General features: G+C 48.1%; 1 protein-coding gene across 11 annotated transcripts in view; it reads right to left on the minus strand.

Annotated features, from left to right (window-relative positions):
• IQSEC1 (IQ motif and Sec7 domain ArfGEF 1) overlaps positions 1 to 25,318 on the minus strand; it is a 3,055,115-nt gene that overhangs the window by 358,462 nt on the left and 2,671,335 nt on the right. The window contains exon 1 of one of the 11 annotated variants that reach the window (XM_069643977.1): positions 22,461 to 22,592. The exons of 9 other annotated variants lie outside the window; for them this stretch is intronic. Coding sequence is in view for 1 of the 2 variants with exons in the window: in XM_069643975.1 (XP_069500076.1) it covers positions 22,177 to 22,190 (14 nt within the window). In the remaining variant the exon portion in view is untranslated. Of the gene's footprint in view, positions 1 to 22,176; positions 22,431 to 22,460; positions 22,593 to 25,318 lie in introns of those variants that run through there. One more of the 11 variants, XM_069643975.1, reaches the window with a different exon arrangement.

Genomic DNA, 25,318 nt, shown 5'->3' on the forward strand with positions numbered 1-25,318 from the left:
ACCGGGACTAACAACATAAAAGAGGGACTACCCCATCGCCGCTCACTAATTACCGCCCCTCCCCTACAAGCCCCCACAACCACCACCCAGTCATATTTGCAGCACTTTTCCTTTCTATAAACTGTATATGATCTAATTTATGCAGTTATATACATTTGTAAACGTGCAGTGTGTATACATTTATGTTGTTATGTTGTTATTAAGTTGAGTGATCTACAAGCGTAATGACTCTGTATATATATGGAGCACATGCTCGAGAGATATGTTCCAAGATGGCTGCCGTTAATGACCACAACTATGTACCATTGTAGATTCGCCATGGGCTGAAACCTCAACGAGGGACCAGCCCTGCAGGTACAAATACAGCCGGTATGCGGTGTAGTCACTTTAACCCGACGAAGCCCGTGTAGGGTGAAATGAGGTGTTTTTTTTTTTTTTGCCGATTTGTCTTCCAAACTTCCAATAAAGGACATGATTTTATGGCTGTACAGTGGATCAATGGGATTTCTTGGACGGATTGCTTGAGTGCCGCTGTGCGCCCGACTTCTGTACAGTCTTGTGTTTTTTTATATATATATATATGTGTATATATATATATATAATGTATAAGTGGTGGGGTGGGCACAGAGGTGGAGTGGGGGTTGAATGGGCTAGGGGTTCTAGTCCTACTTTTATGTTTTTTGCCCGTCCTGGTTTTTTATTTTCTAAACCTGGTCTTCCCTAACTGCAAGCCTTGTGCAGCACAGGGACTCCAAAATCCTAGGACCGGTCACATTATCAGCTTTTGAAGAGAGCAACAAAGACCATTGGTATGGTTCTGGGCGTGAGGGGTGCTGCAAAGACATGTTTAGAGGCCCTTCTAACATGCAATGATATGGGTATTTGCAAGAAGCTTGCCATTCGCAGATTCTAATGTATTTCAGTGATTTATATAGTGCAAACTTAGCTAGAAATCGGCAGAGCGCTGTACGTGTTTCGTCCGTCAAGGCAGTGGTGCACTGGCACAACCCCAGGATGAGCTTGGTGATGTCTTTCTGCACCGCCATTGGTTTCTGGCAACGGATACATTATATGTTTTAAGGTCACGTTCCCGATGATTCACTCGGCATCACATGTAAACCTGCTCATTTCCCGCTGTTTGCATTCTTGTACCATGTGACCTTTGCCTGACCCCTTCAGCGAATGGCTTAGATTGCATTGCTGCAGCTATTGATTGCAATGCAGATGCCGGGGAGCAACGTTGCCGGCGAATCCAAGAAGAGCTGGCAGTCCCACGGCATTGCTGTGGTTGCGGGAGGCCGAGTGGTTGGGACTGGTGGTCCTCTTGCGCCAACAAATTCAATGTTTCCAACACCAAGTTTGCCCGGATCGCAGCGAATGGGCAACTTTTCTCAGGTGGCAAGCGTAACGAGGGGTAGTCAGACCTCAGAATACCGCTGAAACCCTATAGGGTATCCTACATATACATTTGTGACATGAAGCAGTGAAAGGAGGATAGCTCAGGGGCAACGTGCTCGCCTTGAAAGAAAGACTACACAGAGCAACACAGGTTCGATCCCCGGGTCCGTGCTTAGAAACCTTTGGGTATTAAGTGCGTTATACATAACCTATCAAATCATATGAAGAGATTTTAAGCACACTTGTTTTTTATTTTCAAATGCACAAATATATATTGCAGGGGGTTTCTGGGTAAGGAAACCGCAATCTGCTGTGAAGATTCTAACTTGGCCATGCTTACAATGTATGGTTTCTGGGCCTGTATTATTGAAACTTTGCAAGTGCAGTTACGAACATCAGGGTAAAAATTGCCCTACTCTAAAATAAAAATAAAACATTCTTTCAATGCATTTTTGCACCAGGGCAGTGTTTACCCTGACGCTAATACTGTTTTTTATTAGCACTAAGCCCACATTTGCCAATTTTCCCCATTGTGTTAAAACCGTGCAAAACTGCGCTTTCAATGGTGAAAGCATTCTGCAATATATGCGCTAATATGCACGCCTGACATCTAGACCACGAAAAAGTGCTTGTGGCATCACTTAATGGCCACCAACTTTATGATATGATAGGTTATTTATAACGCATTTAATACCCAGAGGTTTCTATGCGCAGACCCGGGGATAGAACCTGTGTTTCTCCGTGTCGTCTCGCTTCCAAGGCGAGCACGTTGCCCCTGAGCTATCCTCCTTACGGCGAGTAACGTTGGCAAAGGTGGAAGGAAGCACCAGATTAGCCCATGTCTCCATGACAACACTTTTCCAGCCCTGAACTTTTATGTTTGTTATCGGATCCTCAAGTTGAATTTTTTTTACTGCATTTTTATATTTTTTTTATTTATGCAATCAGTTTTAATCAAAACTTTACACAATGTTTATAACATACAAAATTCATACCTAATTCATTACAACGCTGACATTTCCAAAATTATACCTACAATTCATATCAAAATCACATATCAAAGGTTTAATATCAAAATGTCATCACTAAACATTAAAACCTAACCCTCCTCATTCTACTAAACCTATCTTTTTTTTAGAAGACGCAACAACGCGAAAATCTGGTCTAGAAAATTTGGCGTATAAAAACGTTTCTTCAGGTTAACAGAAACTACTTCTTTCGCAATGTATTTGAATTTTCTTTACATGAAAGCTCTGGGCTGGCAAAGGATGTCCAAGAATGCGGGTTTCCCAGTGCTTAAAGTGGGCCGGGGCCTGCCGGGGCCAGGCCCCGGCAGTCTCCAAAAGTGGGACTGAGCCGGGGCCCTGCCGGGGCCCCCGTCCTACCGCAACATTGGCGGGATGCATTATCCCGTCGCGGCCGCAATGAAGTCAGGCTAGCTTACAGACGTGGAAGCCAGCCACAGCGACACTGTGACTGGCTGCTACTTCCGTCAGTCATAGTAACTGCATCTGGTGATCCCTCGCGTGAGAGGTCACCAGAGGCAGTTACTGTCCCTTTGTTTCCCCAGGTCACCGAGGCGTCTTTAACCCTTGGCGAACCTGGGGATTCCTCGACATATTTCAAGGTTTATAAAAGATGGCTTTGAAAGTACACATTTCAAGCCCTCTTTTTATAAAGCTTTGCCGACGGACAATTTTGTCCTTAGTCAACGCTTTATAAAAGATGGCTTGGATTGTGTACTTTCAAAGCCATCTTTTATAAACCCGAAATGTTTAAAAAAGATGACCTGAAAACTAGGCAAACCGTAGGGTATGCACACAAATATATATATGTTATATATTTGTGTGCGTACCTTAATGGTTTGTGTACTTTGCAAGCCATCTTTTATAAACGTAGAAATATGTTACATATCTTTGTTTATAAAAGATGGCTTGCATAGTACACAAACCATAGTAAGGTGCGTACACAAATATATAACATTTATATATATATTTGTGTGCATACCCTACGGTTTGCGTACTTTTAGGCCACACCCCTCCCACAAGCCACGCCCCCAAATTAGGGCCCCCCCCTCGATTTATTACCCCACTTAAAGCCCTGGTGTGTCCAGACCAGCAAAGCATGCGTGTGTGACCTGAAGAGTGGCGGGCAGGCTGTGTGCCGGGGTCAACCCACACAGCACGCAGCTCCAGCGTAGGTGCCATCTTCTCCACTCCCTCCTCCCCTCCCTTCTGCCCTCCCGCGGCGAAATAGGCTGCGCGCATGAAAAAGCGAGAGGTCCCTTTTGTGCTGAGCCAGGGAACGGAGGCGGAGATGATGGATCGTCAGCATTGTGCTAAAGAGGCGGGAAATCTGTCCCGTTTCCAGGGGCCATTTGATTAGCCCCACAATTGATGGACCTTTGGAGAGCCATTTGTTGTGGACCCGGCAGCCATTTTACGCGGTTTATAAGACAATCTACATTTTGGGATACTGTCTGGCTTGTGGGTTGTCAAAAGCAAAAGGCCTCTCCCCCCTGTTGAGGGCTGGATGAAGTTTGAGCAGATAGTCACTGAAACCATTCCTTCAGCTTAGAAATTAGCCCCCCTTCTCACTTAATAACCAGCGAACACCATTAGCGTCAATTATCCTGAGTTTCACGGTTGGCGAGAGAAGAGAGAAGGCAGGAGGTGACGAGAAATGGGCCAGCACACAGAATGGCATCTCATCTCTTAATCCCTAAAAGTACACAGATTTTGAACTCCATAATTATACTTGTGCTACTGCTTGGGGGGCAAGGGAGTAAGTAGAGGTCAAGAGGAAGGGCCAGGGCGGTGACCCCTTCTCAAAGTGCCTTTGATTGCAGCTCCTGCTTCTTGCTGTTTAATCGCAGTGGTGTAATGGTGTCTAATTTCCTTGTTGGGCGTTTGCAGTCCACGATGGCCGGGTCCCTGCAGGCAATCCTAGCTGAAGCTTACGGAAGGAGTGACTCTCCAAAGGGCCATCTTCTGTGTACTAGTCAAGTGGGCAATGGAAAGATGGGGCGAGTAAGGGTCCAGCCAGAATGAGAATCCTTTTATTTGCTTGGCCTGCTTGCCCCTTGTGACTTTCTTTCTCCTAATGGCCATTGGGGTGTTGCTGCAGGCAGGATAGCAGACTAATTTCCAAAATGGCCTAGTGGTTCTGGCCCATGCTAAATGGAGCGCTCCCGGATTCCCGTGGAAAATTCCTATCCTGGTCAACCACTTAGCTGCAAGCCAAGCATTGTGCTTTGGTTCCTCGAGAGCCTCAAAATGCTGTAGTGAAGCGAGGGAGCGACATTCATACGCTTCACTCTGCTGGAACCCGCATTACTCGGAACAAACAGACCGTGATACGCGACTAACCTCAGCACAGCTTCTGCTAGCCTTGAATGGCAATGGGGAGCAGGAAGCGTGCACTAACCAGTATTCATGCAATCGGCATCAATGCCATTGAGGGTTTGTGCTCCAATATCAAAAAAAACTAATCCTGGCTTGTGGTTACCGAAGGCACCATACCGGTGAGACAATGAGAACTCCAGACTTATTCTCTGGTGTGTTTATTATTTTGTGAGTGAGGTGGACTGCAGGGGCGGCTCGTCCATAATGGGTGAGGGGGCATCGACCCAGCGGGTCTTGGCCCCCTCTCACCCATTATGGTGGAGCCAGCCCAGTGAAATACGAACACTCCCTCAGCTGTTTTTTCAAATGAGAGAGCGCTCTTAACTGTTAAAGGGAAACACTTTTTCCCTTTGACAGTTACAGTTCCTTAGCCGTGTAAGTAAGCTCAATGAGCCATGCAAGTCTGAGGGCGTATTGCTTCCCCCAGCTTTGCATGGTTCATTGGAAATGCTGGCTGGGGAACTGAATGTCTGTAAGTGCAAGGGGGCGCTCCTGTTCCTCCTTGCCCACACAGACAGAACAGGATGGAGTGGGGTGTTTCGTCACCCACGCTCAGACCCCTACACACATGTGCAGAAACCAGGAAGCTTCCCGATTCCTGTTCATGCTAGCAGGGGCCTGAGCACTGGAGAGGAAAGACCCACGGCAAAAGGTACATATGTTTATGTTCATGTTTTTTAAAATTTAAAATTACGTGTATGGATGCGTGCATGCTTGTGATGTTAGGTGAATGAATGTATGATGAATGCTGGTGTGAATGAGAGCGTGATTGCTCTGTGCATGTGTTTTAAATGTGTGTGTTTATTTGTCCATTTATCTAAATATGTGTATTGATGTGCATATGCTTGTGTTATGAGTGAGTCCATGATGGATGTTCGTGTGAATGAGACAGCAAGTGCTTGCTGTGTGTATGTTGTGTAAATGTGTGTTTGTATGTTCATTTCATTTATTATTTAAACGTGTATGGATGCGTGTATGCTTGTGTTATGAGTGAGTGCATGATGGGTGCTCGTGTGAATGAGACAGCAAGTGCTTGCCGTGTGTATGTTGTGAAAGTGTGCGTGTGTGTTTGTGCATGTCCCAGTAGATTTTGGCGAGTGGGGGTAAAGTGTTTGTGCAACAAAGGCATTTAAAAAATGCCCTTGGTGCACAAACCCCTCCCCCGGGCCAAAATCAGCTCTCGTCTGAGGTGCTGTGGGGCCCAAGGGACAGGGATGGCATTTTTTTTACTGGACATCCATCATCGCTGTGTAGTCAAAACTAACATGCCTGCCCACTGGGCACCCCAGCATCTCGCATACACACACAATTACGTTGATTGTGTGTTTGGCGCGGTGGGATCCAGGGGACAGGCATGGTATTTCTTTACTGGCCATCTATTATGGATGTCCAGTATAAAATATCATCCCTGCCCCCTGGAACCTCAGTGCCTGGCATACACACATAACCACATTGATTGTGTGCGTGTGTGAGGAGTTCGGGGCCCAGGGGACAGGCATGTCATTTTTTACTGGGTATGCCCAGTAAAGAATGCCAGTCCAGTCTGCTAGGATTCCTAGCACCTCACATGCAATGTGACGCCTGAGCTTGTGACCCAGGGGAATGGCGTGCCATTTTTTTTTTTTTTTTTACTGGTCATTTATGATAGATGTCCAGTAAAAAAAATACATTCCTGACCCCTTAGCCCCCCAGCGCTTCACATGCACACACAATTGATTATCTGTGCATGTGAGGCGCTGGCGGGCAATGAGGTAAGGAATGCCATTTATTAACGGGCATCTGATAGATGCACAGTAAAAATATTATGACGCCCCCCCCCAGCACCTTGCATGCACACAATTAATGTGTGCCTGTGAGGCGCTCAGGGCGGGGGGCGAGGGGCATGGCAGTTTTTCCTTGGCATCTATGCCCAATAAAAAATGCCACGGCTGTACCTTGGAACCCCAGCTCCTGACATGCATCTGCCCCCTTTAGCCCCCAAGCACCTCGCAATCGCACATAATCACATTCATCATTAATGTGATTGTCTGAGTGCAAGGCACTAACGCACCATGGAGCCGGCATGGCATTTATTTTGATAAAGCAAGCATGATAAGTGTTACTATGTAGTTATACCTGCATTTTAATGCAGCCAGTATAGCCATTTCTTAATGTAGTATGACATTTTATATTGGGCAGCTTTGAAAATGCAAACATGATCAGTGGTATTATTCTTTCTGTGGAATGACATTTTGCATTGGGTATCTTTGATAAAACAAGCATAAGTTTTATTATGTAGCTCGACTGGCATTTTAGTACAGCCAGTTTGTACATGTTTTCATACTTTGGCATGCATTTTTAATGGTAAAGCCAACAGGAGTATTTTCTTACGTGGGGATACTGCCATACATTGACAGAGCAAACATGGGCATGTTTTCTTTATAGTATCATTTTTGGCATTATGGGCAAACATGATCCTGCTCTTATATGGGAATACTAGGGTATAATGGTGTAGTCTGCATGGAAATGTATGGGCACAGCCAGTGTGAACATTTTTGAAACTGGCACATATTGTGCGAAAAGGCATCATGAAAATATGCTGGAGAAATGCTCATGTTCACTGTTGGTGACCTACACCTATTGGATTTTTTCATGTGTTACCCTACAAAACCAAGTGCAAACTGTTTGGGTTTTACCCAATTTTTCTAATAAAAAAAGTGTGCTCTAAAATGCATAATTTTAACCCATTATTTAAAAAAGAATTCTCGGGTGGAAAACCCCCCCAAACTCCCTTTTATTGGTGTGGGCTCACTTGCTACGCTCGGTCGCTGTGACATATATGGGACCTATATTTGCACCCCTCCAGTTAAAATAATCACCAGCCGCCACTGGTGGACTGTACAAGGAGTTGAAATTGAATACCCTTCTGCGCTTAAACGGGATGAGAACGGCAGGTATGCCAGAAACGGACGCCAATGTTGAAAGACAACCATTTTAGCAGACTTTGGAGAGCAGACATGGGATGGCCTATACCGGCAGATCTCCACAATGGTGGAGAGCATTCATCACATTGGTTATTTTGCAGCCAGGCATCATGCGGCTGATATGTGAAGGGCATGTACCCAGGCATGTGCTGGGACTGCTCATTGCTTAGCATTCACACCAACAATGAGCTTCATAGAGACAGCTTCTTTGAAGAGAAAGGCAGGATTTTCAATGGAGAATAATGGTTTAGGAGCAAAATGGAATTGGTAAAGAATGTGGGGACTTTAAGAGAGATTGGAAAACAAAATACACTCCTATGATGTCTGCTTGTTCTAGACCAGAGATCTGCAAACTTTGGCTCTGCAGGTGTTTTGGATTATAACTCCCATTAGCCCTTGCTAGTATAATCTGGAGAGCCACAGGTTGCAGTCACCTGATCCACACTATGAACTATATCATAGCAATCCCCCACACAAGCATCACAGCCTAGGGACCAAATTATAGGCCCAAGCAAAGACCCACAGGTGAGAGTGTAGAGTGAGGATTTCTATTGTTTTATTTGTTTGACTGAACAGGTATTGCACATGCCATGATTCAAACAAATACCCACCCAAGATGGCTGCCATGGAAATGGAAGGTGAGACTCCATGTGGAGCCTCTCTTCCATTTCCATAACGGCACGAGGGCTATTTATCAGTACGGCGGCCCAGGAAACAAACAGGTAAGTGGACAGGGAGGGGAGATGATGGAAGGTTACGAGGGGGTGGGCGGCAGTAGGGTGCGGGTGGGAAGATGGCATGTGGGTGCTCAAGAGTGCAGGGTATGTTCTAAAGAGGGTATGGCCAATGGGGCGGTCTTGTTGGAAGCACTAAAAGCACCTTTCACTACATGTACACAGTAAGTGTGTGAATTGAACAGTAGAACTGATTACTAACACTAAATGCACCTTTCACTCTTTGCACAGTGAGGCAGCACTGAATGTATCTGATGTCATCGACGGCACAGGTCACACTGTGCACTGTACCGAGAGTCTGATGGCATCCGCTTCCCATCAGTCCCCATCCATGTACCCTCAGAAACCGCTTACACTGAATGGCCCCTCAGTTTTGAGCCCCACATATTCATCTGCTCAGAATTAAATCCCCAATCATGTCAGATCACTCTGAAAATGAGAAGCTGTTAGATATTAAGGACACAGCTTGGGTTTGATCTCGGGGGGGGGGAGTGGGGGAGGGTCGGTGATGGCCAACCAACATCTGCTGTAATTCAGGCCCCTTAAATCCATGTTTTGTGGGAGGTTGTCAGACCACCACCTCTTTTCCTTTTATTGCTGTTAAAACTTGAGGGTTGTTTGAGTGCAACAGTAAATGATAAACTGCTCCATGGCGCGCAACGCCTGGCACTGGGAGTGAGCAGCTGCAGGTAAATTGCAGTGCTTTTGGACCTCCCTGTAGTGCCCCTTCAGCCGATCGCCACTTGGAGCAGCCAATGGGAGGGTCACTATCAGAGTCTTTGATAAAAACCTGCCCATTGGTCCTGAGGTGGGAGGGTACCAGCTGGAAGATTAACCTGAAACACCAATTCCCTTCCCAAGGGAGGCATCCTTTGGTTTAAAGTGCGGGATCCCGAGGGTGCTCCATATAAATAATCATGTCCAGATTTCCGAAGCCTGTGTGCATAAGGAAATCTCCATTGCCTTATTGGAGAAAGTAGACTGGATGCTGTTGGGCTCCAGGTAAAATGGAGACAGGGAACACAGCAGCCAGCTCCCTGCATTGACACAGAGAGTGGTTTGTGTGGAGCGCCCGAGCATTTGCAAGCTGCCTTCGTTTCTTGAGTTTTCTCAGCTACTTGATCCTGCCCAGTCAGGCTTTCATCCTGGCAGGAGCACTGAAAGTGTCCTGGTTTCGGTCCAAGATGACATGGCCAGGCTGGTGGACTCGGGGGGGGGGGGGGGGGGGGTTGGTGCCCTGATATTACTAGATTCATCAGCGGCATTTGACACCGTGGACCACCTCACCCTGCTGTCCTGTCTGGCCCAGATAGGGATACCTGGGCAAGTACTGGCCTGGTTTTCGTCGCTCTTGGCTGACCGCTCCCGGGCGCTTTCTCTTCCTCTGTTTCGGTCTGTTCCCTGCCACCTTCCCTGTGGGGTGCCGCAAGGCTCCTCCTTGTCTTTCATTCTCTTTAATATCTACATCTGGTCACTTGTGTGTCTCATCCGCTCCTTCGGCGTCAGGTGCTACTCGTACGCCGACGACACCCAGATCCTGATCCGTTTAGATCTTGATCGGGAGAGGGTGTTGTCATGTCTTTAACGGTGCCTGGCGACCGTGGGGGGGTGGATAAATCACAAATGGCTAAAGTTGAATGATGACAAGACAGAGGTATTTGTTAGCGGAATATTTTCGTTTGAAGTTTACCCGCTATGTCCCCAAGCGCTGTTTGCGTTCTACTTATCTGCTTTGTGTGCCGTCTTTTTGGCGGCCCTCATAGGAGGGCAAGTCTTTTCGATAGCTTTGGAGCAAGCTGCCATTTGTGATTACGAAATTGTCTAATTATCTGGCATTTAGCAGGGCGGTAAAAACATATTTGTTTTAAGTACTCTGTGCACAGATCCTGGTTTACTGCCTTTCCTCTCTAGCACCATGATGCCTCCGGGCGACCGAGCGTTTTATAAATGTCCCTAACATAACATTTTGCTTTCAGTTGGGGTGGGGGGCTCTGGCCCAGCAGCCGTATTTGGAGCCTGCCAGTACTCTGCCCCAGCTAGATCCAACCCATTTCAAGCCTTGGCCCAGGGGTGTTGCTAGGTCTGGAAAAGACCTGGGGCTACGCTAATGTTGGGACTCGGGGCTAGCTAGCATTTTGGTTGTAGCCCCTGAGCTTCTATCCGGGGCTACAACCAAAAGACCCAGGGCAAAAGCCCCCTCAACTCCACCCCCCCCATCCCCGATAGCAACGCTTTTGCCTTGGGCACAACTGATCTGAATCTTACGGTCACTTTGCCTCTAGGGTTCTCGCCTGCAGCAGCAGCCAGGGAAGGTTTGTGGTGCGGTTAGCTACCGCAAACTCGATCTTGGAAATCAGGTTCTGTGAACCCCTTTTGAAGTGTTCAAGTGGGCAAATATGTCCATTTTCACATTGCTACCACCATCTACCAGGACCTATAGATGCATCTTGCACCAAACGTGCAAGAAGAAACTTGGCTATGGTAACGCCATGATAAAACCAAAAGAACATGAACTGCCCCCTTCATTTGCCCAGCATAGTCACCCGCGCAGTATAATGGCGCGCGACTTGGAGAGTATTTGGAAAATAACTGTGCTTTTATTAAATGTGTTAAGCGGAGACATTAATTACCATACATCCAGTGCCGTGGAGACCTACACATTCATTATAAGTCATGAATAATTCAGGGCAAGCGATCGAAAAGAGATGAATGGAAACCTTTATATCAATCAAAGCCTCTGGTAATTTCCCTGGGAAGCGTCCAACCCATCACTCCTCAGCTCGTCTGTAAAAGTACAGGAGGGGAAACATATGCAAATGAGTCCTGGTCCCACCTCCAAAAGTGGACAGCCAGTTGGACCGTCTAGGTCACGTGACTTCCGCAGGGGAATGCAAGGCGCTCTTTCAGCTTTGTTGGGAATTACCTGAGAGGGGCAGGGAGCCCGGGTATAGACACCCTGGGTGCAGGCACATTGTCCCACTTAGGGGCGACAGACGCAAAAAAAAAAGTGATGGCTAGAAAGTGGTCAGCCTGTCACGTGGCCTACTATTCAAAGCACCTTTCCCACTTCACAACAAATGCTCGCAAAAGATTTGCTTATGAAACCTTTTTTTCAGGGGCGGGGGGGGGGGTTCAGCTGACGGCGTGAGCTCATCCTCTCTCTAGAGCGCCGGGGAGGGCGCGCAGTACACGCTCAGGGGCATAATTGTCCCTTTCCCTCCAGCTGCTTCACTTCGAACCGCCGAGGCTCCACCCTGACGCTTGAGTCCGAGTCGCCATCAACTCACCTGAGCCATCCAAGGCCCACGAGATCTGAGCCAAACTGCAGCCGGGAATCAGAACACAGTGGCCTGATCCCTCCCCCACCCCAACCCCCTGCTTACATTTGCCAACCTAGCTGGCCCACTGGCGGAGATGCTGCATTTTATCTCTAGGCGCTAACAGTACATTGCACACCGCTGCAGTCCAAGGCACAACGCGAATAAATCGGCCATGCAAGAAAGTAAAAAAAAAAATTCAAAAAAATCATATTATGTACTAGAGTTTTCTGCCATAAACCCTCAAAATCAATGCTACGTGACAGGACTAGCCACTAGCATGTGCCGCATTCACAGGTACAAATTTTTCATACATTTGATCCAATTGATTCATGTTCTGTGCTCTGGTCGTTCATGCTCTAGGCACTATTTGGAAGGTTGCATTTGATATTTTGGGGTTCTGCTCCCTGGTGGAATCGGCGATATTTGGTGCCCTGTCCCCGTGTGCATTAAGCAGTTTTGGGTGGGTTGGGCATGCAATAGTTCTGGGTCCTCATTCCCAGTGCAACAGGGGAGCGCTTTGAGGCGCTATATAAACAAACAATACCCTGGGCATTTTTTAGGTAGCTGTGCCTGTGATCATTCTGTGCCCTCTCACCCATAATTGTGAGCGGCCATGTGTTGAGCTGGCATGGTGTTCAGCGCAAACAATCGCCTCACTCTGAGGCACCAGGGCGCTGAAGAAGTGTATACAGAAAGACCCCACCCAGTACCAGCAGACACCCCTTCCCCTAAACCCTCAAGACCCTTATACTCAAGATGGAAACAGAAAGATGTTTACTTTATTGCAAAAATCCAGCAGATTTTCAATTCCCGGAGCTCAGTCGGCAGTGAGTTCCACCAGAGAGCAGCCGGCACAGCAAACGAGCGAGGAGACTGGAGGAGGCCGAGTGCAGACATCTCCCGGGGACAAGCTTCACACTGACTTCTATACGTCCTAATGCTTTCCTTTCCCCTGGCTCCTCCCCCCCCCCACCCCGATTCTTGCTGCACTGGGCACTACTGGGTCAGTTGCATGGAGACTCCACTGTTTCAAGCCTTTGTGTACAGCAGGATCGCTGAATGGGTTAAAAGCGCACAAGCCCCCAAGGAACCACATTGACCAATGTGTAACTGTAAGCATTCCTTGGTCAACGTGTCCCAAAAAAAGAGGCTATATGAACTGCGCCCCAGGGGCTCGCCGGAATACAGTCTTTTCACCCAATTTTTTTTTTACATAGAGAGCTTTTTCACGTAAAACTGTTCATTGAAACTGAATTTTTTAAATCTAAAATATATGTATGTATGTTTGGGTGGGGTAAAGGGTTAAGTTTGGAAAACGGGAGTTTGGGGGTGGACCCCCAATTATAAAAAAATCTTTGGGAATGCTTGGGGTGTTTTTAAGGGCGGAAAACAGGGGTTTGGAGGGACCCCGCAATTAATCAAATTTAAAAAATCGGTATACAGGTTTTTAGTTAATAGTGTTATTAATCCTACATTAGGTGAAAACGTTTTAGGTGAAAACTTTTTTAGGAGAAAATCTTTAGGTGAAACACATTTGGTGGAAAGACGTAACCGGGCTCACCAGCGTTGTTTTGTGGTCACTGTGCACTAGGCCATTTTGAGGACAGAATACACTGTGCTATGAGGGGAGGCATCGGGTTTGAAACTGCCGGCCTGCCAGTCCTGCTGGACCCTCCGCTTTAGTCTGGGGGCGATGTCCCAGGCCTCTCTCCCAGGTTCTGGCTGCTTCCCCTCCTAACGCATCCCCTCTGGGGGTGGGTTTCGAGTCGGATGACGTCACGGATGCACTGAGGCTGGAGGCAGAAATTGGCAGAGAATGAAACGCTGGCGTGTTTTCACCCAATCTCACCTATAGATGCAGTCTTGTTTACTCACAGCGTTGGGCCTCCTATGGCAGGCCTTCTTCCCGGATTTCTTGCTGCCAAAGATCACAGACGCCTGCTGTTAGGCTTCTTTCTCTGTTCCCGCTATACTGCACTCACCGCAGGGCGGCGCCTGAACTAAGATTCTTAAATTCAGAGTCATACAGTACAGGCAGCGTCAAAGTGGAGTTCTGATCTGTTCATGTGTTTTTCGTGTATTGCTAATGGAGAGATTCGAAATCAAACTTTGAGTTTGTTTAGCCATTGGTACGCACATCCTACCAGAATTCATATCGACCAATCCAAAAAGCGTCAGCAAACCATGTTTATTTGCTCATCTCATTTGTGTTTCCTGGAAGTTAGTAAAATGCTGCAAGCAGCTGTTGTGTTGGCAGCCTCCAAGTGCTATGTGGGGGCAGCCGGGGCCAAGTGTCCAAAGGCTGCCAGTCTAAGTTCTTCCTCTACCTCCCCCGTCTCCGCCTTGGTGCAGAGAATGCTACAGCATTGATAAGGGGCATGTACGTATGGTATTGCGTCCTTTTACCGACACCCGTTTTTCCAAAAATTTCCATCTGCATTTTTGGGGGATGGGAAAGGGTAAATAAAGGGTTGGGGGAGGGGAAATAAAAAAAAATTACATTAAGCAGTGCTGGGGCGAGGGGGCAACACCCAAAAATAGTGTAAAAAATGTTTGAACTTTTTCCGCAAAACACCCGTTGGAAAAAAGGGGGTTGGCGAAATTAGGTGGAACCCTAGGTATGCTATAGGATGATGATCAGCAAGGACACAACCACCACCCCCCACTTGGCCGCTCAGATTTCACTCCCTCCTTGAAGCATATTTCAGTCCAGGTTCTCGCTCCCACCCCTCGTGCCACCATCCTCATGTACCGCCTGTAGGACACCTTGAACTTCTTCTGATCTTCACCTCTTACTCAAAACACTCCCAGCTGCTGATCCTGTCATCGTAATGGGCAACTTCAACCTCCCCAATATGTCTACGGCCTACAGCGCCACTTGACTGCGCTCTCTCTAGCAACTCACTAGTAAACCTACATAACCTTACATCACAACCCCAAGTCAACTCTTTCAAGCTCCTATTCCGCTCTTCCATCCTGGTCTCCTCTGCTGCCACTATGAACCCTGCCCCCTATGACCACTCTTTCATTCACTCCCTTCAATAACTCTGTTCCTCCTCCAGTCTATCAATGCATCTGTCGCCGACCGCCATAAGTAAATGCAAGCCTGACCCCATGGTCACCTACCTTGGCCAAATCCACATCTTGCTCCAAGTTCTCTCATGCACTTGCTCACCCGATTACCCTCATGTTTCCTGAATTTAACTCTGCACTGTCCCACCCCTGTCAATCACTGTTGTACTTCAATGTCCCGGGAGGATAGCTCAGCGGCAGCGTGCGCGTCTTGGAGGCAAGACGACACGAAGCAACAACAGGTTCGAGCCCCGGGTCCGCGCTTAGAAACCTATGGGTGTTTAAGCACGTTATAAATACTTAACTAAGACAAAAAAACCCCACAATTACGCAACTAAGAAAAACAAACAATTCCTGTAACAGCGCCTCGATGCCTGTGGGCTGTGTGAGCGCTTTATAAATGTTAAATAAATTACTTTCGATTGATGCCCTGCCCACTGCCACCTGCATCCGCAACCCTGGATCCCCTCAGCCACTAAAGATAAGCACCTATCACTGCTTACATCGCCGGTGCAAAGGCCGACCCCACCATTCTCACTGCTGCCTACAAAGAGCCCCTTCTGACTGGATCTCTGTGATTACTGCACATTTTTTACTGCGCATACAAAAATAGTTTTTTTATGCCCCCCCTTTTCAACGTATATACGAGACCCCCCACACCTACCGCACATCCCCACATTTTTTTTCCTTTACCCACCCCCACATACATATAGGGAGAAATGGGGATGTCGCAATTCCTCCTGACCCAAATCCTCCCACTACACTAATCTTGTTTCCAGAGGTTTGCACACTCTCTAGCTCACTGGTGCCCTCAAGTAAAAGCTTTCCCCTTTAAGAACTTCACTGTTTCCTTTTCTGTCTCCTATGCCACGTCTCCCCTATCCCCACTGAACCTCTAGCCATCCTGCTTGCTGCAATCCCATTTGGAACTCCAAATGACCCCTTTGCACCACAATTGTTAAGGAAATTGCACTGGTCACCTCTGATTTCCCCTCTGCCTTATTCAGGCCCTCTCTCTTAACTGGTATCTTCCCAGCCTGTTACAAAACATCCACAGTCACGCCTCTCCTAAAGAAACCAACTTCTTATCCCAACAATAGACCAGTCTCACTTCTTCCCTACCACTCTAAAATCCTTGATAGGGTTTTCATCAACCGCATAGTCAACTTTCTTGGGGTACACTCAATTTCTGACCGCCATCAAATCTGGACTCTGGTACAAACACTCCTCTGAGACTTTTCCCATCCATGTTCCCACCACTCTCAACTGTGCTCAATGTTCATCTGTCTCGACCTTTCAGCTGCAGTCTGCCCTGCGTACCATCCCTCCCGCCTTCAAATTGGGTGTCCCCCCCTATCTCTCTGACTGCTTCTGCTCCACCTCCTGCCCAACACCCATCCCAGCAGGTGCTCCTTGAGGAGTAGCCCTGAGCTGACTTTTCTTCACCGTATGTGCACCCCAGCAAACTCCTTAGCTTTAACTATCGCCTCTTTGCTGATGATGCTCGGAGCCTCTTCCCGTTCCCCATCTTCATCCTTGCAATCTCTGAACGCATAACCCACTCCCTAACCACCATCCGCCACTGGATGGCTCTACGGAGCTTCATGCTTAGCAGCTCAAAGATGGAAGTCATCTTTCTCCCTGTCTCCAACACCGACTTCCCGCTCCCAAATCCCTCTCTTCATTTTCCTCAACCTGTCACCCATCAATCGCAACTGTGGGGTTCTTTTCGATGCCTGAAACTCTTCCAGTTCATCATGGCAACTGTCGTAGCAGTCCGACACAACCTCCCAAAAACCAGAAACATCTTCCCACATCTCATGCACCGCTCACCTAAAACCTGTATGGCTACTCTTGTGCTCAGCAAACAGGACTACCGCACAAGCTCACTTCTTGGTCCACTCATCTCATCAATTTCAACCTGAGTGAATCGTAAACGTCAGCAGGACCCGGAAATATCAATACCGGGCCAAAGCACACATGAAAACTGAATTATTTCATTTTGGATCTGGCTTCCATTGATTGCACATCCATAATTGACGGGTGTGACAGTGTAGTGAGTTATAGGTTTTAAAAGCACTGCTGATTATTTTTTTTAAATAAAACATGAACATAAAATACGATACATGTCTGATTGTGTATGAGGGTCCTGTGAAGCCATCACGTGGTTTCAGTATTGCAATAGAAAATCATATGCTAGAAGCCCAAGTGGTTTGAAACTGCCACCAGCATCTCCAGAACCCATGTGTTTAGTTCCCTGAGTGTTTAGTATTATATTAGATTTGTTTTCATTGCACAGGCTGTGTGTTTTACCCTTCAAATGCTCAGGTTTGATGAGCAACACATCTGCAAACTACCTAGTCGTGCATCTTGCAGGGTGTCCAGCAAGATAGGTTAGTGCACAGTTGGCCGTGCTCATGTGTCGATCTGTGCCCACGCCAGGATTGCTGGGCTGTGAGGCGGTCAGCCTGTGCAAGGCCCTGCCGTCCAATGTCAATTTCCCGGTTTCTCTCGTTTCCTAGCGCTCCCAGATTGAAGAACTTCAAGTCGGTGGGGCTGTAATGACCCGGTAATTGACCATTCGCAGGTGCCGGCAAAAATCACAAGTTTGTTGGGAGCCTGCTGGTTTTACCGGCAAGGCGACCGCCAAACTTGTACTGAGGCCCATTAACATCAGACCACAGAGGATGGAGACACTTGGGGAGATGTTTTCTTCTTTGCACCATTTCTGAAATTACTCCTTCAACCCTTTAGGATGGGCCATTTTCTAAGGAGTGTTGCTCTAGGTGACAATGTTTTTCTTTTATACAAGCCCAAGTCTTGATTGAGCTAATGAAAGCTGGACAGATAGCACGGTCAGTTACGCGCTCGCCCCATGTATCTGTGTGCAGCCTGCTGTGGCAGCTTTGAATCCCGGCAGGCTTTCATCCTTCCGAGGTTGATAAATTGAATACCACTCTGTGGGATAATAATGTCTTCTGTTATTTCAGAGCCCTGAGACCCAGGGGTGTGTAGCGCTATATAAGAATTACATTATTAGTATTAATGGCCGGTCATGCATATAGCAGTGCTCCGTTCATATGGAAATATCTTCTCTGTAAACTCAGAGGATGTTTTGCCCTGTGTGATCCGACCATTTGCACAGAAGTTTAGCACATTCCAGTTATGAGACCAAAGCAATGTCAAGTGACACTAAACCTAAAACCCCTCTTTGATTACACATTTCAGCTACAGCGCCGCTTTCCTGCACGGTACTGCTTTTTTTTATGAACACAAACTGTGTTTTTGTATGTTTTTATTGTGCCAGCATATAACTCATTGAAACTCTGGTTTGAGCTGCTTTGGGATTTCACATTCTTATCCTACCCGAGTGCCACATATATCCATGCCCTCATATTTACCCACGCTGCCATGCTTTTTGTTTGCTTCTCTCTCATGTTTACTTTGAGATGGTGGTGTAGCCTTTGTGCCGTCAACCTTCTGAATCGCCAAGCTCCAAAAAGCCTCGTTCTGTGGCGACTCGGATTTAAGGCTGGATGCAATTTAGCTGGTTTGCTCTGGATTGCCGTCACCCAATTTGCCCGATTTTAAGTTCCTTTCCAATAATAAATCCATAAAACGCATTCCTCCATAACACGAAAAAAGAAAGCAATACAAAATAAATAAAATAAAAAATATTCAATGGGAACATTCTGAGTTTCTGAAACAAATTCTCCAGAAACCATTTTCAGGGACTTGGAGGAAAAGCTCGGCCATGTATAATTCCCACCCCAACCTAGAAAAAGGCGGATTGCCTGGTGCTCCCGGTCAAGGTCTTGGGGCAGGAACACAAGATGGAAACTGCGGCAGCACAGGTCCTGCTTGCGCGTCCAAGCATTGGATCTGAAACTTGCCAATGTGAACGAGCCAGCGACCCATCGGCTTCCAAAAAAGAGTACATGTCCTGGAACCAACCAACCAAACAATAGGCAAAGCGTGGCCAAAGAAACGGGAGAAAACGGGCATCCAAAACCAGAAACAAAACGAGTTCAGTCCAGACTCCCAAAATGTGTGATGCTGATCCGGCAAAAAACGCAGGACGCGTGGTCCCCCTTTGACCTTGCTGGCAGAAACCGGATTTTTAACTAACATATTGTTTACTTTTTTAAATTATGTTCGTTCCACTCTTATGTTTTTTTTCCTTCTCTTCCAATTCATTTGAATATTTCAATCAATTTGGTTTGACAGAGAATTCCCACAAAATAAAAATGACCCAATGGAAAGTGACAAGACATAATCTTCATCAGCCCCCCACGTGCCGCTTCACGCCCATCTCCCCCGTTCCCCGGTTTCCCAAACATGGGTCTTACGCTAAGTATGAATGTTGTAACTTGTCTTTTTATCTATGTAGAAAAGACCCCCTTGGCCGGAATACATCAATAAAACATACATGATGCTGCCGTGCTCTGGGCTGAGGCGCATCGGAAGAGCAGTATGTGAGCCTCCGTTCTGCACCAGCCATCTGCGGCAGGGGCCACCTTAGTAGTATGAGGTAGCATAGGCAAGGATGGCGGTGCCTCGGAAGAGTGGGGTGTGCATTCCAGTATCGCAGAGTGTACCTCAAGGTAGGATTGAGGTTCCCGTTAAGAGTTGTGTGTGGGTCAATTTAGTGGAATAGCAGGATGTAGGGTGGCCTTAGCGGCGGAAGCTCCCTGGGCACCAAAACCAAAATGTGTGCCCCACCCCTCCCCTGGGTGCCCCTGGTTAAGTGGGGAGGTAGGTGCCACATTTTTCTATAGCCGCCGATGCTAAAGCATCAGTGCCCTATTGTTGTTAAATGCGCCCCGCTTGGCAGAGTGGGGCGCATTTAATCTCAAGACGGCGCCTGCCGCACCTTCTCCAACCACGCCAGCTCAGGGAGACCTTAAGACTCCCCCAAGCTGACGTGGCAGGGGACTAGTGGTTCCCCGGGCAGTCGCCCAGGTGGCACTGCCCTAAGGCTGGCCCTGGCAGGATGAGCTACAGAATGAGCATTGGCAGCACTGCATGTTGCCTGCCGTGGTGGTACTCGACGGCCTGGCGGCCCAGTGGATCTGAAGTGAAGCCATTGGGCAGATGCGTGTTGTTGCTGAGTTAGAATTAAAGGAGGTGATTTCCTACAGAATTGAGGTGTATTTTCAGAGCTCTGTGCCCTTTACTGAACTCCTTAGAGACGCAGGTCGTTTTCCTTTACATACGTAAATGTTTCTAACAAGATGCCAGAATAATATGCAGAATTGCCCTCTTAACATATTCCCATATTTAAACATCCAACCCATAGCATGTTGTGCCACGGTGCAGGTCTGTAGAACAGTACTAATATGCATTACCCAGGAACACTGCCCCAGGAGGAATGGATGCTGTTCCCAGCTAATAACAGACTCCTGTATCATGAAACAAGTAACCAAGCATTATGACCGTATGAATTACACACATGTTGTGGCACAAGGAATTACTGCCATGAACTGGGGCATGATCACTTTCAAATGTGAAAGAGTTGGCCTCAAATAGTCCACTGTCCCAGATTAATACTGTGGAAGAGTAGGTCCCAGTGCAGGACTGTGTGGAGAAAGTGAGAGGACGCGCGCTACTGTGGCCAGGCGCGCCACATGCCGTATTCTGGTGGACGAGGGGCAGGGAAGCAGAGTGAGTGGCGTTTACACTTGGAGAGAGGCATGGCGCCTCTACACCTCCTCGCTGTCCTTGAGGAAGAGGCTGAGCCCCGGCACTGCCCCCCTAAGAGTTATAGTGCTACGGGCTCCTTCGAAAATCCTTCCTCATTGACCTATAGGGATGAATGGTGCCAATGGATGAGGATGACGTTGTGACTTCTGTGCTGGCTTCGCTGCCAAACCCTGCGTGCAACCAGGTCCTTTTGGGATGTTAAGGGGGATGTATGTAAGGTTAATGGTCTCTGAAGAGCGTCCTTAATTCCCCATCTGCCCCACGCTAGGGCCGCCTGGAAGAGGAAGTCATTGGCCCAAACATTGCTGCACCCACCTGGGACGTTCCATTGGTATCTCTAGAGGCTGGGTAGGGCACATGCTAGTACCCCAGAGTATGCTGCCCCTCTCCCATCCAAGGTGGTGGCATGCACTTACTGTTGGGGATTAGGAGGGGTGCTAGGTATGTTCATGTAGATTGTAGAATCATCGTGCCGGGCAAGTATGAGGAGATCTAAAGCTTCACAGCTGACTGTACAAGGCCACCCTAGAAGACTTGCATCAAATCATATTCTAATCCTATAGGATTTCTTAATATGAATGCACTTCCTGTTAACCAATGCCAGTTATGCCGCTGGAGATGTCCCCCTTATTAGTTATAAATGGCATGCCGCCGTATTCCATGAGCCATGCGTGTGCCGCCAGGTTCCTGCAAACAAACAATAGAAATGCCTGCCTGGCGAAGGATTGTGGGAGGAGGGGTTGAAGACCTAGTGGTGCTATCACCGCCTGTTATTAAGCCATGGAATCATCATTAAATGAGATCAATAGCCCCCGTAAACTCCATCCGCCATTTTGAGTGGGCCCGACATGGACCACAGCTTCAGCTGTAGTAGCCTGGCCCAGCATGCAATGCCAAACGTGCCTTCATTGCACATGCTCAACTTCTGTGTGTGGATGTATCTCCTGGTTGCATTAGACCAGTACCCTACAGATGAAGATCTTTGGGTTGATTTCAATCTGCAACCAATTGGAATACAACTTGATTGCCATTAAGGGTATCATACACAAGTGCCTTTCAAGCATTTCCAAAGTCTATATTAAAATCACTTTCATTGTTTCCGCGCTCTAACGCGCTCACTACGCGCAGGAGCGCAGCCCAGCCTATAAAGCATATCCAGGCCTCAGTAGCACTGGCCATCAGCGAGCCTCCTCAATGAATCGATTTGTCAAATCCAGTTGCGCCGGTTGACCTAAGGCAGGTGGAACCTCGTTACCTCCCCCATGCACAAGCCAACATGCGCAGCTGTGGCGCGACACTCGTTTACAAAAATTAAAAAATAAATGAGCCAATAAAACATGAATATCACAGAAAACAATTTAAGGGATCGATGTAAGCTCCCCAGGATGGATTCCATGGGGGGCCGTAAGCTTAATTGACAAAATGCAAATTGGCGGCCTAGCCAAAGAGGAGAAAATCAATGCTAGCACTCTATAGAGCAGCCCCGTCAGCTGTAACGATAGGTATGTTTACTCAATGGTAGAAACTCATTACAATGATGTGAACAAAAACAACTGCAATGCACAGAAGCATGCATACTCACGTTCTGCGCTTCATCCTGTTACCCAGAATTTCTGTGCGCTAGGTTAAGGCAGAAGGGGTCCAAGGCAGCTCTGTAGCATCACGATTATGCAACAATAAGGCTACAGACCGGGTAAGGACGCACTGCCCCGAGAGTGGCGGGCTCCCGTGCTGCTGCCGCCGTCCAATGCATGCACAACAAGGGGAGGTGGATGCCAGGCACTGCCTCCCTGCCACACTAGGAGCGGCAATGGTCCATCTCCAGGCTGCGGCGAGTTCCTTCCGCGCGCTGCATCAGTCACCTACCTCTGACCGCAGTGGGCTGCAGGCCGTGCGTGAACACAATCCGACGCCGGGGCGGAGCTGCCCGGGGCCCTCCTGGCAGGGGCCGAGAGGAGCGCTGGGGAGGCTGGTCCAGCACCACCACCACCAGCAGCAGCGGCGGCGGCAGGACGGAGCTGGGGCAGTGGCTAGCAGTGCAGGGCTGGCGCGCTACTCTACGCATCAGCACTTTTGCCTCGCGTCGCTGTGGTGGGCCGGCTCGTCTGGCTTACTCTGTGCAGCAGCTTCCCCGGCCGCCTGCTGCTGTAACCAGAGTAATGCTCCGCTGCACGGCCACTGCAGCTGCCCAACAACCTTAGTGCAAGGTCAGGGGTCCTTCCGCCAGGGCCGGGGCACAGCAGGGGCTTGGGCAGCGACAAGGGGCGCCATCCTCTGCCGCCCAGGTCCCGGGTTTAGCTGCCAGGCAAAGTGAGGTCGCCGTGCCAGTGAGTCACCTTGTGAGTGGATTAGTGTCACCACACGCGAGAGCGCGGTGGCACGCGCCCAAATGCCCACGCGCCTGGCGAGGCCATCGCCACAGGGAGCGAGGAGTCCACGTTTCGAGTAATACGATTAGCTCGCCTCACTCGGTGTCTTTTTTAAATGGTTTTATCGCATGGTATGGTTAGCAGTTTGCCAGCGCGTGAGGAGTTTAGTGTTAAAACGCAGGAAAGTTATTTTTTCTGACTCTCCTCCGCTCAATTGAAAATCATATCTTCACTTTTGCATGGCAAGATACCTTTCCCTTCTTGCCCATTATTCCAAAATGTAGACTTTTGGGCTGTACATTAATGACCTGAAATTGCCCTGTAAAGTTAAGACAGGCTACTTCTCCTTCGCTCGCCCACCCCGCGACCCTCGAAGTTTCAGGGCTGGAACTTCCAAACGCTCACACTCGATTCACAAAAAGCTTAAAAGAAAACCGACCATGTTCTATGAGGTTTTAAAGTGCACAAATGCCACACGTGGAGTCTTGCCACTAACATGTAAGGAAGCAAAGTGCGCCCTCTCTGTGAAAACACCCAAAACAGATATATATCTACCTAGGACCCCAATTCCAGTGGGTCTGTTTGAGCCAATATATCGCTGTATGTCAGTCACGTTCAGCCAATGTACCGCAAAATGAAAGGGACACCTTTTCAAGAAAGCATGTCTGGGTGGCCAGTCCTCCCCTGTCCACGTTCCTGTGCGCTGGAATTCACTTCCCACTAGAGCTGGAAGAGCTCTGGTCCTCACGGGAGGGCCTGGATAGGGGCTCTGCCCTGGCTCTAGGGGCCAAACGCCGAGACAAGAAAATGCCAGCATGGTGGGGAGGAAAAAAGGGGGTGGTAGTACTGGGTGTGTGTGTGATGAATCAACTTCTGGGCACCAGTGGTCCAGGGATGAATATCGGATTCTAAACCATCAATCAGGCCCACGCCTCAAGTACACCAGAAGGGATCTGAACAGATTGGAAACACAAGCAAATTTTAAATCTCGTTGTCCAATTTTGGTAACGTGGATGGAACGGCAGGCTTATCTCAGAAAAGTCGTGGATCGTTGGTTAGTTGCAACACAGCGAAAATACAATTATTAACCAATGATAAAAGGGACTGTCCAGTCAAGGTTGTATACACATATCGACTTTATTATTACTTATCGCACACTACAAAATACAACCCACCCTGCAAAAGGAATGCAGAGGACCGACAGTTTCAGAGAAGGAAAAGGGATGCACTCTGGATACTGACAGGACAGTAGTTGGCAAAGTAATTCATTGCAATAGTTCCAGGATACTTGGTTTCAAAACAAAGGGAGAAATGGGTCGTAAACTGTCATTGGGGGCTTTCCGGAGAAGGACCAAGGGGACAGAACCACAATGTACCTTGTGCTTGTAGAAGTTCTTGGTGACCGATAACGTCGAGCCAGTTTCAAGGGGTTTTGCAGCATCTGGGACAAAGTTCAAGACAGCAGACAGCAGCTAATATCAGGCAGAAGGCAGTTCGGCGAGCAAGGCTGGTTGGACGGCTGCAGGCTGGCCTACACGCAACGTCTCAGGGTCAGGAATCTTTGTCTCAGTGCTGGTGGGTCTGACGCACTGGTCGAGGTGTCTCGGATGACGTGACAACAGTCAGTGGTGCAGTCGGTTGCAGCCCGAGGGGCTCGACTGGCTTAAAAACTTACTTTAAGGCAGACGCTGGTTGATGCTTTTCGATGCACTCCTCCTAGCTTCTTCACTCGGCTTCTCATCCTTTAAGGCGCACAGTCCAATGCTGAGAAGTGTTGCAGGCAACAGCCTTGTCCATAGTTTGGTTCAGAGACTCTTTGGCACTTCCCACCTAGGAAGCTTGCTTGCAGAGCCTAGCAGGGCATGCTGTGTGCTGGCTGGATACCGGTTCTGGAGCAGCTGGAGGGTCCTCTGTATTCAGTATCTCCCTCTGTTTCCTGGGAGATGTTTAGGGGAGGGATCCAGCTTTCTTCTTGGAAATCATGGCCTTCCGTCACTGGCGGAAGCTGTAAGGCAGACTGTACCTTCAGCCAGTGTCAAAATGAGTTCTTTTGTTTCTCCTTGCAAAGTCTTCAGATGATCTGCCCAAAAGAGGGGCTCAGCCCTCTTTTAAAGTCAAATGAGCCACAGTGATTGGATTGGTTTAGGCCAAGTCTACCTTAATGAAACAATCCTGGGTACCCACCAACAATCTACTGTATGCCAGAGGTCATAACCAGAGTGCTTTGCAACAGACAAGGTAAAGGGGTGAGAACATGTAATACTAAGTCCCACCCATCTTCCCGTCTATTGAGGATCAAACAGTCTCTCTGGTTAATTGAGCTCTCTGTGGTTCCTGATTAAAGTGGCAGGTCTC

This window comes from Ambystoma mexicanum, chromosome 2p (genome assembly GCF_040938575.1).
Source record: "Ambystoma mexicanum isolate Mex_15411 chromosome 2p, UKY_AmexF1_1, whole genome shotgun sequence".
NCBI classification, from domain to species: Eukaryota; Metazoa; Chordata; class Amphibia; order Caudata; family Ambystomatidae; genus Ambystoma; species Ambystoma mexicanum.